The sequence below is a fragment of the Panthera onca genome, chromosome A3 (genome assembly GCF_046562875.1).
Source record: "Panthera onca isolate mPanOnc1 chromosome A3, mPanOnc1 haplotype 2, whole genome shotgun sequence".
In the NCBI taxonomy this organism is placed as follows: domain Eukaryota; kingdom Metazoa; phylum Chordata; class Mammalia; order Carnivora; family Felidae; genus Panthera; species Panthera onca.
This window is the reverse complement of record NC_138341.1, coordinates 52,881,496-52,899,807: the sequence shown is the minus strand read 5'-3', so window position 1 is coordinate 52,899,807 and position 18,312 is coordinate 52,881,496. Positions and strand designations below refer to the sequence as shown.

The 18,312-nt window shown below is 42.8% G+C and overlaps 1 protein-coding gene across 4 annotated transcripts in view; it reads right to left on the bottom strand.

The window, feature by feature from the left end:
* TGFA (transforming growth factor alpha) overlaps positions 1-17,636 on the bottom strand; it is a 116,352-nt gene extending 98,716 nt beyond the window's left edge. For 2 of the 4 annotated variants that reach the window (XM_060658562.3, XM_060658582.3), the window contains exon 1: positions 17,280-17,636. In XM_060658562.3, coding sequence (XP_060514545.2) covers positions 17,280-17,319 — 40 coding nt within the window. In that variant the 5' untranslated portion in view covers positions 17,320-17,636. Of the gene's footprint in view, positions 1-16,716; positions 17,255-17,279 lie in introns of those variants that run through there. The other 2 variants (XM_060658545.3, XM_060658553.3) reach the window with 1 other exon arrangement.
* Positions 17,637-18,312: the final 676 nt, after the last annotated feature.

Sequence of the window (18,312 nt, the reverse complement as noted above, 5' to 3'; positions counted from 1 at the left end):
CACCCGAGGAGCCAGATATTAAATTATCTACTCGGAGGTGCAAAGGCCATCAAAAAGTGCTGCCGGCCAAATAAAGGAAGTTCCCAGATACAAGTGAAATGCTAAGTGTTCTTTCCTTCCTGATCTACTGTCCTATCAAGTTAATATAAGTACCTGTGTTCTTTTGTGGGTACACGTCACGGCTAAAGTTAAGGGTGAACAGTCTGAACGTAAGCCAGCTATTAGCAAATGTGCTAACACAGATTCTATCTTTAGCTGGGCTGTGAAGAACTAAAGGTGTTAATGTAAAAGCAGTAAAGACTTTGCCTTCTCCCACTATTATTTGGGGGAAATGTCAACTGGAGAGACATGGAGGTAGGGTGAGGAGGTGAAGCCAGAACTCCAGCAGAGGTCTTACAGGCTAGAGCGCACACACACTGTGACTTTCAGGGACATCACGCATTGGAGGACAGCCTGCCTGCATAAATCGAAGAAATCACCCTTTATAACAAAAACCTTTTAAGAAATGTACGGTGGAGGGGTGGTGCCTGGGTGGTTCAGTTGGTTGAGAGTCCGACTTCAGCTCAAGTCCTGATCTTTCAGTTAGTGAGTTTGAGCCCTGCATCAGGCTCGCTGCGGTCAGTACAGAGCTCTCTTCAGATCCTCTGTCCCCCTCTGTTTCTGCCCGTCCCTCTCCATGCACGCGTTCTCTCTCTCTCTCAAAAATAAAATAGTAAAAAATTTTTCTGAACTGTATGGTAGAAATGCATAGCAGCCTCCATTAATGAATTCATTTTATTTATTTAAAAAAAAATTTTTTTTAAACGTTTATTTATTTTTGAGGCAGAGAGAGACAGAGTATGAATGGGGGAGGGGCAGAGAGCGAGGGAGACACAGAATCCGAAGCAGGCTCCAGGCTCTGAGCCATCAGCCCAGAGCCCGACACGGGGCTTGAACTCACGGACCGTGAGATCGTGACCTGAGCTGAAGTCGGATGCTTAACCGACTGAGCCACCCAGGCGCCCCAATGAATTCATTTTAGAGGTTCCCTGGTCACAACACAACATGTTAAGTAGCATGCCTCATGTGACTATCTGTCTTCCGAACAGCTAACTCTTGACCTGAAGGAGAGAAGAAAGGACCAGACCACATTCGTTTGTATTTCACAGCATTGGGAAGTGGCAATATTTCTTGTGAGCCAGCATGGCAATTACTTGCATGACACTTACTGTCACTATGACAGAAAAAACTTAAGAGAGCAGCTGTTTAAGTCTGATTACATTTAGCTTAATGTCTGCTACAAAATGGCATTTTCATACATGAACAGGGCTAGGCATCTCAGCATCCACAGCCTTCTGTGATGGACACAGAGCAGCAGGATTACTAGGCCAGCAGTCAAGGGTCCCAGGTTCAAATTCTTGTTCTGCCACTTGCTTGCTGTGGGATACTGGGGAAGTAAATGCTTCAGCTTCCTCATCTGTACAATGGGGATAATCACCATATGTCCAAGGGTTGCTAGATGGGTTAAAGGAGTTTGTGCAACAGGTAAGACTCTAAAGAAATTACCACTTAGCAGGTGTTGTTGTAAGTGATGGCCATTATCTGTTCAGATTGTGCCTTGTCCTGTCATACCCCTAACCTTCCTCTTGAGTGCAAGGTGCTCGCTGTGTACCTCACGTCATATTGTAAAAAACTATGTCTGCTTCTGCCACAATCTACCAAGAATTCAGGGCTTGAGGGCAAAGGCTAGGGCATGACCCTCTTTGCATTAATATCACCAAACCCAGCAGATGATCTGATACACATTAAATGTTTGCTGCAGTGAACAATTCCATGTAGAAAACAAATGACCTAAAGCGAATAAATAGCACCCCTCATTACAAGCTGATAGATCTCATTTTGGTTATTCATGCCTTTGGCTCTATAGCACAGCATTAAATGAATAAAGTAGCTAGTTGGGGTGAATTAAGAACCAACAGTTACACTAGGCTTGGTTCACAAAGATCACAACTACTGTTGGATCCCTTGGATATATTCTAAACGGGATGATAGCAGAGATACTCCAAATGCCTCTGTTATTACTGTTAAAAGAAAAATGGCCTGCCTTTTATCTGAAAATCCAAAAAATCCCATTTAGTTTAAAGGTCTGTTTTGTTTATTTTTCCCTCTCTTCCACAGTAGGGAAAAGAGGCACTTCACAAGACAATAAGCTCACATTACGTAGTGAGTTGGTGTTGTTTTCCTAAATGTAAATCTCTAACTTTCAGGTGGTTCACCAGGCATACCCAGTCCATTTGGAAATCTTCTACAACCTACAGAGGATAGGATTCAAAATAAGAATGTACTTGAAATGATCTCTATCAAAGAAGATCCCACTCTCTTGACCCTAATAGAGCACTAGTCAGAAACTTGGGAGTAATTACTTTTATATTTTTTTCTCTCCATAAGTTAAAACAGAGCAGAGTTCTGCTATTCAAGTCAGAAGACTTGACTTCTCATTTACAGATAACATGGGAAGTTTTGTATCAACTACGGGTACCATGTGGGGCTAAAGAGTTTACTAGTGATGACCTTCAGGCACTGAAGTCACTGAGAAATGCTGAAACAGCTTCTAAATCATTGAAGAATGAGGTGGCTTAATGTTAATGTGTATGTGCCTAACAGAATGCCAGAATACCGAAGGAAAAAATTAATGGAACTACAAGGAGAAATGGATGAATCCGCTATTATATTCAGAGACTTCAATAACCCCCTATCAGAAACGGATGGATTCATCAGGCAGAAAATCAGTAAGGACACGCCATCAACCAACTGGATAGGACATTCGCAGACTACTACATTCAACAACAGAATACACGGTCTTCAGAACCTCATGTGAACTTCACCAAGATACACCATATTCTGGATTATAAAATACACTTTAACACATTTAAAATACTAGAAATCATACAGTGTCTGCTCTTAGACCGGAATGGAGTTACACCTGAAGTCAGTAAGAGGAATATAACTGGAAAACCCCCCAAATACTGGACATTAAACAAAATACATCTAAAAAACACCTGGGTCAAGGAAGAGATCTCAAGAGGAGTTAAAAAAATATTTAACTGGGGCGCCTGGGTGGCTCAGTCGGTTAAGCGGCCGACTTCAGCTCAGGTCATGATCTCGCGGTCCGTGAGTTTGAGCCCCGCGTCAGGCTCTGTGCTGACAGCTCAGAGCCTGGAGCCTGTTTCGGATTCTGTGTCTCCCTCTCTCTCTGCCCCTCCCCCATTCATGCTCTGTCTCTCTCTGTCTCAAAAATAAATAAATGTTAAAAAAAAAAATTAAAAAAAAATATTTTGAACTAAATAAAAATGGAAACACAACTCATCAAAATTTGTGGGATGCAGCAAAAGCAGTGCTTAGAGGGAAATTTACATTACTGAATGAATATATTAGAAAAGAAGAAAAATCTAAAATCAGTAGTCTAAGTTTTCATCTTGGGAAAACTTAGAAAAGCAAATTAAATCTAAAACAAGCAGAAGAATAACGAAGCTAGAATAATAGGTTTAGTTACTGTTTTGACTACTTTAAATATCTGAAAATCAGTCATCCACGTGAGACAGTACTCCTCAAACTTTGCCACTAAAGCCCCCTAAATGGCAAAGAGAAGGAACTCATACCTATTCCTCAAGAGTCTGGGGGCACACCCTGAAACATTCCAAAAGGACAAAAAGAATAGAAATTTATCTGAAGTCCTATATCCTAAAAGTTAATTTTGGTATTTCAATCTTGCATTCTATTAACTAATACAGTCGAGGGTTTTATTTTTTTAATGTTTATTTATTTTGGCGGGGGAGGGGCAGAGAGAGAGAGGAAGACACAGAATCCGAAGAAGGCTCCAGGCTCTGAGCTATCAGCACAGAGCCCAATGCGGGGCCAGAACCCACAAACCGCAAGATCATGACTTGCGTCAATATCGGATGCTTAACTGACTGAGCAACCCCGGTGCCCCTGAGTTTGTTTTAATATAGAAGATAATAGATGATTTTTTTCTGTTAAATTCTTCTTTGATTCTTTAATTATTCTCTATTCCTAGGAGGCACACCAGATTTGGTCTGTGGCTCTGAGAATGCCATGGCACACTTACTCCACAGTACTCCCATCTGAAAAGGGGACGTGAAAATACAGTCTCCGTTAACCAGAACATCACACGGAGGACTGCAGGCCTGCCTCATGCCCCCAGTTCCTGCAAAGCACAAAGTTCCAGAAACAATAAGAACATACAAGCAGGTTCACCATGCCTTTCAGAACAGTGAGACCGAGTGCCCATCAGTCTTCAGGCAAGCTAAGGAATGAGGTCAGTCATCCTTTCTCCCCAGGGATTCAAACATGGTAAGTAATCCTTCTCTCCACCACCACAAGTGTTTCTTCCTCCAACAGGCTCTAGGTGGGACAGAAGTAGAAGTCTTGTCATGAAAGGGAGCCATGAATGTGAAGTGCTATCTACTGTACTACACTGTCTACTTTCCCAGTTTTCAATATTTTCTGCCCCCACCTCCTGGGGCAAATGACGCATTCCCAACTCAAAACAATGTTTCACTATAGGATGAGCCTCAAATTAATGGAACAGAATGAAAACTCCACAAATAGACTCAAATACTCCTAAACTGTCTCAAGTGACAAAAGTAGGATTTGGAATCAGTGATTAGAGAATAAATTATTCAACGAATGGCATAGAGTAACTGGATCAGTATTTGGCAAAAAGGCAAGTTAGATTCCTATCCCACATGTTACACCGAAATATATTCCCAAAGAATTGAAATTGATTTATTTTTTTATTTGAGAGCAAGAGTGAGCGAGAGTGAGCGAGCAGGGGAGAGGGACAGAGGGAGAGAGAGAGAGAGACAATCTCAAGCCGGTTCCATGCTCATCGCTGAGCCTGACACAGGGCTTGATCTCACGACCCCGGGATCATGACCTGAGCCAAAATCAAGAGTCTGACGCTCAACCAACTGATCCACCCACGTGCCCCAAGAATTGAAATTTAAATCCAAAAAGTAACAACATAAAAGTAGGAGGGGAGGGGCGCCTGGGTGGCTCAGTCAGTTGAGCGGCCGACTTCGGCTCACGTCATGATCTTGCGGTTTGTGAGTTCGAGCCCCGCTGACAGCTGGGAGCCTGGAGCCTGCTTCGGAATCTGTGTCTCCTCCTCTCTCTGCCCCTCCCCTGCTCATGCTCTGTCTCTCAATGACAAATAAACGTTAATAAAAATTTTTAAAGTAGAAGGGGAAATGAGACAAAGAGTCACAGCAAATTCCTTCCTATCCCAAGTAGAAATCCTAAAGGAAAAATGAACAGATTTTAAGTCCTTAAAAGTTAAAAACAAAAACAAAATGATACTTCTGTAAACCCAAACACAACACATACAAATGTACCCAGGACAATGAAGGAAATATTTTCAATAGATCTTTTTAAAAAACTGCTTACAAATCAATAAGAAAATAATCTACCTGAAACATGGTCTAATTCACAAGAAAATCCAAACACTCAAACATGAAAAAAAGCATTCAATGTTATCAAACTTTGGTTTTAACCAAAGAAATACAAATTAAAACAACGAGACACCATTTTTCTAACACAGTTAACAGAATCTAGAAAATTAAAATACTAATCATAGGCAAGTTTGCCAACAAATAGGCATTCACACGTAGGTGGTAGACATATAAATCTGTACAGCTTTTTGGAGGGCAGATTGTCAAAACATATTAAGAGGTGAAAAAGTGTGTACCTTTTGACCTAGTAGTGCATTTCTGGGGATTTGGTCATAGAAGATAATTAGAAGATACTAGTAATGATTTAGCTGCAAGAATTTTCATTTCAGGTTTGAATATCCGAGTTTGAGACAACCTATATCTCTACCCATAAAGGATGGACAAATGAACAATGATAGAGTTGTACAATGGAATGTGTTATAGACATCATAAAAAGGATAGGTTGATAGATTTTTTTTTTTTTTGCATTTTTGCTACAGAAATATCTTCCCTACATACTGTAAGTGAAAAGCAGATTTAAAAATACCAAGTGCTTTTTTTTGTTTGAAGGAAGAAGTGAGTTTACAAATATCTGTATCCATACAGAGAAAGAGATCTGGTAGGATACTTGCCAGTTAAACCTAGTAAAATGATGTCAAATTTGGGGGGTGCTTTTTTGATTCTTCTGTTTATAGATTCTGATTTGAACTTCATTTTGGAAAAAGAGTGAGGGGGATTTAACCGAGGCCAGCAGAGAAGGTGTGTACCCCGAATGACCCACGTGGGGAGGTGGTGACCAGAGGGTGGACGTGTTCTGTGGACACTAAGAAGCCTGTTTGTTTTGGGGTTTTCTTTTTAATGTTTTTTTGAGAGAGTGAGAGAGCAAGCGAGTGCAGGCGAGGTGCAGAGAGAGGGGGGTCAGAGAATCCGAAGGAGGCTCCCTGCTGTCAGCACAAAGCTCCATGTGGGGCTTGAACCCAGGAGCCCTGAGAACATGACCTGAGCCGAAGCTGGACGCTCAACCGACTGAGCCACCCAGGCGCCCGTTTTGGGGTTTTCTTTGTGTGGCAAGGGACGGGCTGATGAGATTTAGAGACAGTCCAGATCCTGAAAGATTCCCCATCTGTGTGATCTATGAGTTTACCTCACCTCTCTAAATAATGCTCAGGCTCCAAGCTTGCTTTCATTCCAGTTCAGGGGCCTATGATTCATCCCCTGAAACCCTAATTATAACACCCAAGGTCTGCTATGTGCAAAAAACATCTGTCATTGTTTAAATTTGCTGGCAGGGAATGTGTACAGCATGCAAACAGGCCTGATGATAACGCTCCTCCAAAGCAAAAATAATAACCCAGAAGCTGTTCCAAGGTGAGAAGTGTTCAAGCCCAGAGTTTCCGACTGAGCTCAGTGACATAGAAGATGAACAGGTTATGTCCCTCCATAGTTCACATGCCAGCTCCTCAGAGCCACTGCCATGGTCAAAGTTATAGGTCTTATGCTTTCTCTTTCAACCAAGAAAAGTATCTTATGTTTGTGTTCGCTGTATTGGTTCCCAAGGCCCAGCAGAGGGAGGGGAACAGAGTGTGTAATTGCAAACCTCTCATTTATCTGCTTCAGCCACTTTTGTGTCACCGCATTACGTGTACCATTTAGCCAGTTAATCTCCTGCACCTCTTGGAAGTAATTACCCAGAGAATGCCTCTGACCTGGCAAGAGATGACGAAACAGCAGTAAAGGTGCATCTGTCCTTTAAGTGCCCAGGAGAATTGTTTACTGACCTCATTCAAACTCAGATCAAAGGCCCTAAAGAACTCAAGCTGAAGATATGGTCTCTTTGTAAGAATCCAATATTTTTTTTTACTGAGAAGTTCTGATCGTAAAAACAAAAAAGAACCAAAAAGCAAATGAGCAAATGGCAAAAATCTCCCACACCAGTACTGGCTGTCTTGCTTCAAACACTCTAGTGGCATCTCATGGACACAGTAGTGTATTTGGAGGTTTTTAAACTTTTTAAAGCTTGAGCCAACAGGAAGCTAGTTAGTAGCCTTTGCTAGAAATTACAATGCCACGCATCATCCAAATCAGAAATGGCATTACTATAACAACTTTGGCACATGCAGTTATGCAAATAAACTGGTTATTTCCCTGGGCTCCTGGGAACACTATTAAAATGAAGCCTTCGCTTGAATTTGGTTTAAGATTAAAAAGAAGGGGCGCCTGGGTGGCTCAGTCGGTTAAGCGTCCGACTTCGGCTCAAGTCAAGATCTCGCGGTTTGTGAGTTCGAGCCCTGCATGGGGCTCTGTGCTGACAGCTCAGAGCCTGGAGCCTGGTTCAGATTCTGTGTCTCCCTCTCTCTCTGCCCCTCCCCTGTTCATGCTCTGTCTCTCCCTATGAATGAAAGGAAGGAAGGAAGAAAGAAAGAAAGAAAGAAAGATAGATAGATAGATTTTGGGTCCCCCCCCCCCCAAGTATTATCAAGAAAAACAAACTTAAAAATGTATTTTGTTTTGGGGGCCTAGGTACTTACTTATTTTCATATTTGGTAAAGTCACATTAGCTGGGACCACAGATGCAAAAGAAAACTTTAAGTTAAAATGAGATTGTTTACAAATCTATGCTAGAAATTTAGAAATCTGAATTGAATAGATGGTGAGGAAAATAATTACCAAAAATGACTCAAGAGGTGGAAAATTTAAACTGACCACTAGCAATTTCTTTCAAGCCTTCACAGAGCCATTTGCTTCCATATCTCAACTACTTAAGAGTATATAACAGACGGAATGTTTTAAAATGTATTTTATAAAGCTGACATAATGCTGATATCAAAACCTAAAAAGGAGGGGCACCTGGGTGGCTCAGTTGGTTGAGCATCTTGATTTCGGCTCAGGTCATGATCTCAGGTCATAATCATAGGACAGAGCCCGAGTTGGGCTCATTGCTGAGCGTGGAGCCTGCTTAAGATTCTTTCTCTCTCCCTCTCTGCCCCTCTCCCTCGCTCACACTCTCTTAAATAAAAAACAAAAAACAAAACACAAAACAGAACACTAAAAAAGAAAACAAGGCCCCCAAACTTCAGAATGGATCAAATCCAGCAGTATGTACAGAGAATAATCCCACAGAGCCAAGGAGGGTTCATTCCGGGGAAGTGAAGGATGGCTTTAACATAATCAGGTCAATAAAAGTCCTCAAAACATTTGAAAAAAGCAAGACCCACAACTCGTATTATCTCCTCTGCTTTAAAAAACAAAGCTAAATGCCAAATCTTTTAGTAGGTTATAAAGTGCATTTTATTAACGTGATAAAGTTTATTTGTATATATACACATACAGTAAAACCTTGGATTGCGAGTAACTTGTTCTGCCAGTGTTCTGCAAGATGAGCAAACACTTCCAATATATTTTAACTTGATAAACGAGTGACGTCTTGCAATGTGAGTAATATGTGACGGTAAATGTCACGTGATCACAACTGAGCCAAATGGTTCTTGAAATTCGCTTTGATATACAAGTGCTTTGGATTACAAGCATGTTTCTGGGACAGATTATGCTCACAAACCACGGTTTTACTATATATACATTTTCACACCTATGTATATATAATATGTCCTCACATATACATAATCACAAAGTCATCCTTAACTGTTTATGCTACAAATATTATCAGTAATTAAGAAAAATGAAAGGATATCTATTGCCTTTTAAAAAACGTTCTTTGGGGTGCCTGACTGGCTCAGTCAGTTAAGCGTCCCACTTCGGCTCAGGTCATGATCTCACAGTTCTGGAGTTCGAGCCCCGCATGGGACCCTGGGCTGACAGCTCAGAGCCTGAAGCCTGCTTCCGATTCTATGTCTCCCTTTCTCTTTGCCCCTTCCCCACTCAGTCTCTCTCCTCTCAAAAATAAATAAATATTTAAAAAATAAATTAAAAAAAAATAAAAAATGTTCTTCAAATTCTAGCCAGCTATAAGAAAAAGTAGTAAGGGCTAAAAATATGGAATGGAAGGAGGAAAAGCTATCACTATTCAAGATTACATGATCATGTACCGGCAAACCAAAGAGAATAAACTGAAGGACTATTAGAATTAACAAAACCCATTACAAAAGAAATATATATTTTTATTTTTATTTTTTTAAAAAAATTTTTGATGTTTTTATTTATTTTTGAGACAGAGAGAGACAGAGCATGAGCAGGGGAGGGGCAGAGAGAGAGGGAGACACAGAATCTGAAGCAGGCTCCAGGCTCTGAGCTGTCAGCACAGAGCCCGACGTGGGGCTCGAACTCACAAACCGTGAGATCATGAAGTGATCTGAAGTCGGATGCCCAACCGACTGAGCCACCCAGGTGCCCCAGAAATATATATTTTTAAATACTAGCAACAACTGGTTATAATAGAGAGCAGGAGGAAATGTCTAACTCGCTAAAACACAAGCTCTAGGTCTTATTTTTGGCTGATTCCCTAGCATCTAGAAGCTGTCTTGGCACAGAATAGGTGCTCAATAAACATTTGCAGAATACATGTATGAACAAATTCACAATAAGTGCAAAAATACAAAATAATAGAACCAAATTAAATACAGATTCAAGTACTTATAGGAATTTAGCATGGGATAAAAATGGAATATCAAAACCATAGTAGACAGGATAGATTATTCCACAAATAGCAATTGAGACCATTAACTGGTTGACTATTAAAAAAAATGAAATGTGAGTTGTACTTCATACCATATAAAAGAATAGATTCTAGATAGAATAGTTGAACATAATATATGAGACTTAGGAGAAAAAAAATAAGTAAATATTTGCCTTATCTTAGGCAAGATTTTCCTTGTCTTAGGAAGGTTCTCCTAACTGTGTAAGTGATGGTAGAGAGCTTAAAGGGGAAAGATATATTTTTTTTGGTTTCTGCTACATAAAAACCTTTGGTATGTCAAAAATACCATAACCAAAAAAGATATACAATAAATGGGGGAAGCACCTGCAAAATATTAATATCCTTTTTATATAAATGGTTATTATAAAGCTCTAAGGATGCTCAATCAATATGAAAAAAAATTGAAAAGATTAAGTTGCAAATAAGATGACATGGCCAACAAAAATAATTTAGTCATCTCAGCAAATATTAAATATGAAGACTGGACTGAGGTCTCCAATCAACTTGGCAAATGTTAAAACTAACTTCTAGAGTTATGGAAGATTCAAGAAAATGGTGTTCATACACTGCTGGTGGGAGAAAAGACCAATTGCTAGGAATTTTTCTAAAGATGTGCCAAACATTTATGTACACAAATGTCTGTTGTATCATTTATCTTCCTTGATTTCAGGCATTTTAATATAGGCTTGTTAAAAAAAATTAACCAATTGAAACCAAGGCACTGTCCTATATATACAGTTCTATGCCTTTCTAAATTTAATAGACCATGAAACCTTTATTCTTTCAAATAGCTACATAGCAAATCATTGTACTGTTATACAAAGATAACTTGTTTAAGGAATCTCCTTAAATAGTTATAACAGTGGGTACTGGCAACTTGTTATTGTTATAAACTAATCAATAATCACCATCCTTTACATTTTTATTTGCGTATTTAGGCAACTATTTAAACAGGATATATATCAAAAAGTGGAACTGATAACCCAAGTTATGCCCGCCTAAAATTGATAGCTATTGCCACACTACCTTCCAAAACAGTTGTATCAACTTATATTCCCAATAGTGTGCAGATTCTTCACAGTGAGAAATGGGAAAAATGTATATGGACAAAAGTGTTTCAAAATTGGTTAATTATATTAAATCTAGTCAAGCGGTTATTTCCCAGCCACTAGGAATGATGTAATGGGTGAATGTTTAATGACTTAAAAAATGAATGACTTAAAAAGTGTTTATTATGAAGGTTGTTAAATTGCAAAAACAAGTAAGTTAAGCAGTGTGAATCCATCAAAATTCAGATATGCTTTCAAAGAATATCTACCTATATATTCATCCATAGGCTCTATAACAAAATGTTAATCATGGTTATCTTTGGGTGTTAGAACAACAGGTCACTGAAACACTTTTTTCTCTTATGCTTTCCAGAATTTGCAAATGGTCTAGAAAAGGGGAAAAATGTTTTTCTGCAATCATTAAAAACATTAAATCCTAATCTATTTTTGAAAAATAACAATAAAACAATTATTCTGAAGACTAATTGTATCAGCATTGGTAGAATTTGTATGCAACCACCCTTGATAGTTTAGGATAAATGTTAACTTTGTGGCCAAGTGTTTGCCAACAGAGTCTACACTACCCCAGAGGGTCCTCAAGTGTGTAGTGGTCTCCTCTGAGGTTCCACTTGTGCTCTAGATGGGCCAAGGGCAGAGATGAACACCCAGGATCTCTGCCTCTAAAGAATCCCCAACTGCTAGAGAGGACAAGCACCAACCAATGTTAATCCAAGGCAGGACATGGAGGGAGCAGAGCGCTGCTGCTGAGGTTCCCAGACAGAAAAGTTAACACATTCAAAGATAAAACCAAAAAACGTAAGACAATAGCTGGCTGGTGTTCTGTAAGTTACACAAGCTTGTTACACAAAGGAGTTACGCATACATCCCTTCTTGAGGAAGTCCTAACCATTTCTCTGCAAGTACTTGAGAAATGCAAACACTAGAGTGGGGGAAACTGAATGCTTTTCAAGGTAAGGAAGCAGACAACAAAAAATTAAAAGCAAAAGTGCTGAGCATAGAATTCACTTGACTAGGGGAGAGACTCCATGTGAAATTGTGTTTCCTATGACTTGAGGGGGGAAAAAGGCACTAGCAAATATAAAACTCCATTTCAACAAACTTCTTTTTCCAAGCCCAGGTAACAACTATTTACGTCATAGTCAATACAACCAATTCATTTTTTTCAGTTTATTTATTTATTGTGTGTGTGTGACAGAGAGAGAGAGAGAGAGAGAGAGAGAGAGAGAGAGAGAGGAAAGAGAGAAACAGAATCCTAAGCAGGCTCCGGGCTGACAGCACCAATGTGGGGCTCGAACTCACAAACCATGAGATCATGACCTGAGCTGAAACCAAGAACCAGACACTTAATTGACTAAGCCACCCAGGCACCCCAGTACAACCAATTCATAATGTGTCAAAAGACTACCCAGATTTTTGGAGTTGGTCTAAAGAGAATGTGCCTTGTACTTGAAGAGCTCCAAAGAGATGGTTCTGGTAGCCTAGATTTTAGGCTTTCCTGATTCTATGAAAGATTTTTTATACTTGACATTTCACAAGGGAAAAAAAAAAGGCAAAACAAAACCAGAAGTCACTGTAAAAGTGCTCGAATTCTCCATCTAGATGCAATCTTAAATATATTAGCCTTCAGCACAAAATTAAATTCGTACTTTAAAATGAGGTGATTAAAAATAGTTGAAATGACAGCCAAACAACGGTCAATTTTTGGCAACCCCCCAAAAAAGAAAGTGGGAGATGCTTAGCATTGGTCAGCTTAAGTCTAATGAGAGAAGGTGGTCACATTTTCCAGAGGTAAAGGTCAAGGACACTTATGACAATTAAGAGATCTCAGCAAGAGTTCTAACTCTGCTCTGGTCAGCAAGACAGGCCACAGAAGCACCTTTAATAATGGCTCGTAAATCCACAGCAGCATTCATAAACATCAGCACGTACTTTAGATAAAACGCAACTGGGTAAGCCAGAAGCTTCCCTAACAGGAACCGGCTGAAGAGCAGTGGTTCTCCAAGGGCCCCTCTCCTCTCCTCCCCACCAGCAGCTTAAGCTACACCTGGACACTTGTCAGACATGCAAACTCCTACCTCCTGCCAGGCAACCTGGTTTACCAAGCCCTCCAGGTGGCTGTGATTTGAGGCACGCTGTGGAAGGTCCTACAGAGGTTTTACATGTGAAACCAGGCACAAGATACCCAATTCAGTGTGCCACGCTAATCCCATTTTGGCTGACCCAACCTCCACTTCCCAATGCCCATCCCTTTCAGCGGGCAGTCCACAGAGTAGGACTTTGTTCAAACACACTTTCAAAAGGCCCTTAGAGATAGGTCTAATGGAAAAGTCAGCTATTTTTCCTATGTTACCATAGTAACAGGAAGCATCATTTACTCCTGTAAGAAAGGTCCCCTTTGCAGGGGACATTGAATATTTACAGAAAGATCTCTTTATCCTAGGAAACCAAATTTTGGAAAAGCAAATATGGGAAACTTAGCCTCTAAGCCTTCCATATACACCTTTACAGCCCATGTTCTAAGTGAACTTTCCCTAATTATGGCTGCCCAATAAGGAAAACATGTGTCCTGGGCAAACCTCCACTGTCTACTCTGAAAGACATCATTTCCATGTAATGGAGAAGAGGGCTGTCTTACTTCATGCCCTCTACTGGTCCCTCAGTCCCAAATCCACAGGGAAGCTGACCTGCTTCATCTGTACCCATCCTTAATGACACCTGGGGTCCTAGGACCCTTCTTTAGGTTACAACCAGTCCTACTTCTGGGAACTGCCATAAACATAATGGTTATTTCTGGATTATAAAATCCATTTCTGTATTATCAAATCAATTTCATTTTGTGTGTAGTCCTTTATAAGTATAGTTTATAAATAGCTTCTATATTTACCATCTCATTTGATTCTCCTAACAGCCTGTGAGGTGGGTGCAGTTTTATTATTCCCACTTTACAGGTAAGAAAACTGGAACTTAGTGCTGACTTCAATAAACCGACCACTGAACACTGAGAAAATCCAAATGTTTTGCATCAAAAATTAAAGAATTCATGACGTCCAAAAAAAAAAAAATCCCAAACTTGCTTGAATTGGCATCTGCCAAATGACCCTCACTAAATCATTAAGTGGGTTTTTAGGTTGGGTGGTATTTTCTGGCTTAGGAAAGGTGGGGAGCTAGAAGATAAGACAGACAAACTTTCCAGCTACAGAATGGACACAATCTGCTGTAACATCTGGAATTCTATGGGGTTCAAAGTTATAACAACAATGGTGATGATGGCACTAAGATTAAGATTAATTCAATTCTTACTACGTGACAGGCACCATTCTATGTTCGTTAAATATATCCAACAATCCTGTTAATTTCACAGATGAGCAAAACAAGACACAGAAAAGCTAAGTGACTTGCCCAGGATCACACCATCTTGTTCCCTGCTCACAGAGGAGGATGTGGGACTGAAGGTGCCAAGCTCCTATGAGGTGTGCCTGGTCAGGGACGGAAATCTGACATGGAGGCAGCCACCACAGGAACCCGGATCACATTTCCAATGTTGCCATTTAAGCAACAGTCTCCACACTCTTCCAGCCAAAACATCAATCATCGCTCAGGTTCCAAGTAATCAGGAGCATCAGCTGAGACTCCAAACAACCAGTTTCTTTTCAGACTGTCTCCACGAAGATTGGGGAGGAGGGGAGAGATCTCGGCTTTCTAGATTTGCCGATTTGCCTGGAACTGCCTTCAACCAATTTAAGAGAAATTAGAGAGGAAATGTGCAAATTAAAGATGCATGTGGCACTGATGAGTGCTATTCAGTAATCTAGCAGAAAGTGAGGTGGGAGGCAGAAGTTGTAGTCAATGATCAGAACTAAAGCCTTAAGAAAAAAGAAATATAAATAAAAAAACTGGTGTAAAGTACTCCTACCTTCTTTTTCCTTTTTTTTTCTCTTTCCAACTGCTCATATTTTATTTTTATTTATTTATTTATTTTGGGGGATTGGTAAAGCTCTTTATTTTTTTATTTTTTTTATATATGAAATTTATTGTCAAATTGGTTTCCATACAACACCCAGTGAAACTGCTCATATTTTAGAACTGTATGAGCCAGCTTTTACATACTGATCAATCTTTTTAAGTTTATACATTCTTTTCTTAAGAAACAAAGTTCAGGTTGAACTCCGAGGCAAAAAGGAAAAATAACATGACGAATGCATGCAATCTTCATGGACAAGGGCAGGGCAACTTTCAAAGGTGCCTTCAAACTTGTTCACCATCTTTTCCTGCCTCTAATTTTCATTGAATAACCTAAGACCGCCTTCAGATCCTAGGAGTCCAACAGAAAACCCAATTTAACAGCAAGTTCTAGGGTATTCCATATAATCTCACCTTCAGGAAAAGTCCCCAAACTGGGAGATGGGACTCTAGTGACCAACCACAGTTAAGTGACCTTTCAACCCCTTGATTCTCCCACACTCTAACAATCCTGGCCTAAGTACTTACTCACTGTGGGCTTTGGGTACTTCACCTTCCTCCTCTGTAAAACAGGGAAGATAATACCTTCTTCATCAGGTTGGTGGGAAAATTAAATGAATAGCACTTATTAATTAAATGAAAAGCACTTAGAACAGTGCCTGGCACAGAGTAAGTGCTCAAATAGCATAAGCTATTATTACTACCAGAATTTGCAAACAAACAAAAAAACACTACAAAGGCACCTGCAGACAGGAGGCTTCTGATGTACCAGTAATGTTTTGTTGCTTTAAAAACCATCTAAAATCAGAACCGTCAATACAAAAAATTAAAAAGGTTTTGTAAACGGGGAGGAAAAGCCATCCATAATCATGCCACCTGTTGGTGAGTTTCAGGGTAAGCTACATCTCTGAGCCTGGGTTCCACCACTGCTCCGTTTCCCTCTAAAACGATGCCTCCCCTCCTGCTGCGGTTCTTAACCAGCGTTTCATGGGCAGAATTACAGGCGGGTCCGTGAGCCCTCTGAAACTGTACAGGAACTGGGTGAGGCTGCGGCTCTGGGCATTTTTTGAGGGGAAGGGCTCCACAGCTTTTCTCAGGCTACAGTAAATTATCCAGGTAGGAGCAACTTGCTTTATAGGGTTAAGCTCAGGGGATGTCGACTGAGCAATTCATTTTACGGAAGCTGCACCAATAAACCTGAACACCTGGGCTGTTAACCAGCTATCTCAATAGCAGAGAGGCCCGGCACGGAGAGGGGCGAGAGCCCGCCAGGCAGCGCACTGCACTGCGCCCCTTACCCCTTACATACGGTCCTGTGAACTTCACCGCGGAAAAACTCACGGGCTCCACAGACGAGACCCAGGTTTGGCAAGTTTAACTTTCCCTCCCTTCCCCCAACTCGCGTTCCCTTCCAAGAACAAACGCAAAGGAAATTGGCAACGCTCCGTCTAGGGTTTCACTCCTGCCCTCGGCTGACACTTAAACCACTTCTCCCAGGGAAGTTAATTAAAAGCACAATTAATCCGCACAAAAATCCAAAACATACCCCAAAGCTCAAGAGCTCCTGAAGTTAGAAGATTGAGGGCTCCTCTGCTGATTGTGACCTTCTGCCCGTCACTGGGTCTCAGGGGTAGGCAGGGGATACGACCGGGAAGAGGCATAGGGTCTGACGCCAGCCACCTTCTCCGCGTCTATGCTTACCGCCACCAGTGAGGACGGGCTTGGTTGGAGACAGCCAGGTATGCAGGTAGGTGTGGGCAAGTGTACGAACACCGAGCCGCGGCGGATTAAAGTTCAAGCCCGTTCGCACACCGCTTCCCCTTCCCCGGCCGGCGTTCTCACGCACGGCCCAGGCGGCCACTCCCCGGGGAAAGCCTGGGCGCTCGACGGTCCCCCTCTTTGGAATGGGCTCCTCCAAAACCCTAGTAAGCCCTCGTGACTTCCACTGCCCCCCACCCCCAGCCTCCAACCCTTGAAAAGCATGAACCTCCCTCGACTCTCCTAGGCGGGCGCAGAAAAACCCCAGGAAAAAGAAATGGAGGGGCCAGCGGAAAGCGGGGTGTCGCCGAGGGCAGGTGGCTCAGGGCGCGCAGCAGGCAGCGTACGTACCCAGCGCGAGCAAGGCGAGCTGTCCAGCCGAGGGGACCATCTTACGGGCGGCGGGCAGCAGGCGCTCCAGCCTCCTGCCCTACCTGCGGTGCCCGAGTGGCGAAGCGGCGCCGCGCTGCGGGGGAAAAAGGCGCCGGCGAGGCAAGGCCAGCCCCCGGCGCGGGCGGGCGGAGGCAGGACCGAACGCTCTCTGCCGCACTCACCCTGACGCGCGGCCGGCCGGGCGGAAATGGGAAGGCGGTTACCGTCACCTCTCCGCCACTCGGGGACCGGGCCACTGCGGACCACCCTCCCTCCCCGATGGGGGTGCCCCCCTACGGCCACAGCGGGTGGGGGTTTGGGGCTGGGGGCGGGGACGCCGCGCGCACTGTGCAGGGCGCGGGCGGCGGGCGGGGCGGGGCGAGCGGGGAATCTCGGAACCCCGCCGCGCTAGCCGGGCACCCAGGCGGAGGGAAAGGCAGGAAGCGCCCGACTTCAGACACCACCCTCAGACTAGCAGCGCAGTGCGGCCGCGGCGGGGCTCGAGCGTCCGGGCGCGGTGGTCGCTTCCAGGCTCTGCGCGGGGGAGCGGAGCCGCCCGGGCGTCCGGCACCTGCGCGGACGGCCGCTGCGGGGGGCTCTCCCCGCTGGGACTGCAGACGCGCCCCGGAACGGGACCTGAGAGCCTCGCCCGCCGCCTGCCAAAGACTTGGCCAGAGGAAAGGGCTCCCCAGTATCCAGCAAAGAATTTGTTAAACCAGGTTTCCAACCTGCACCCCTATCCCAGCTGAGAATTCTCGATTCTAGGGATGCCGGCCAGGGCACAGCCACCCCAAGTTGTCAGGCGGCGTTGTTGAGATCAGCGAGCTTCCGCACATCTGGCCTGGGATTAATAATGAAGATGGGTCTCTAAGGGGCACCTGGTTATCCACCATTATTACTACCATTCAGGCCGCCCCCCACCCCGACCCCGCCACAGGCAGCCGGGGCCAAGAACAGGGTAGCTAGCATGCAGCCTGGTGGGCCCAGAGAGAGGGATGTATGGGCTGGAGCC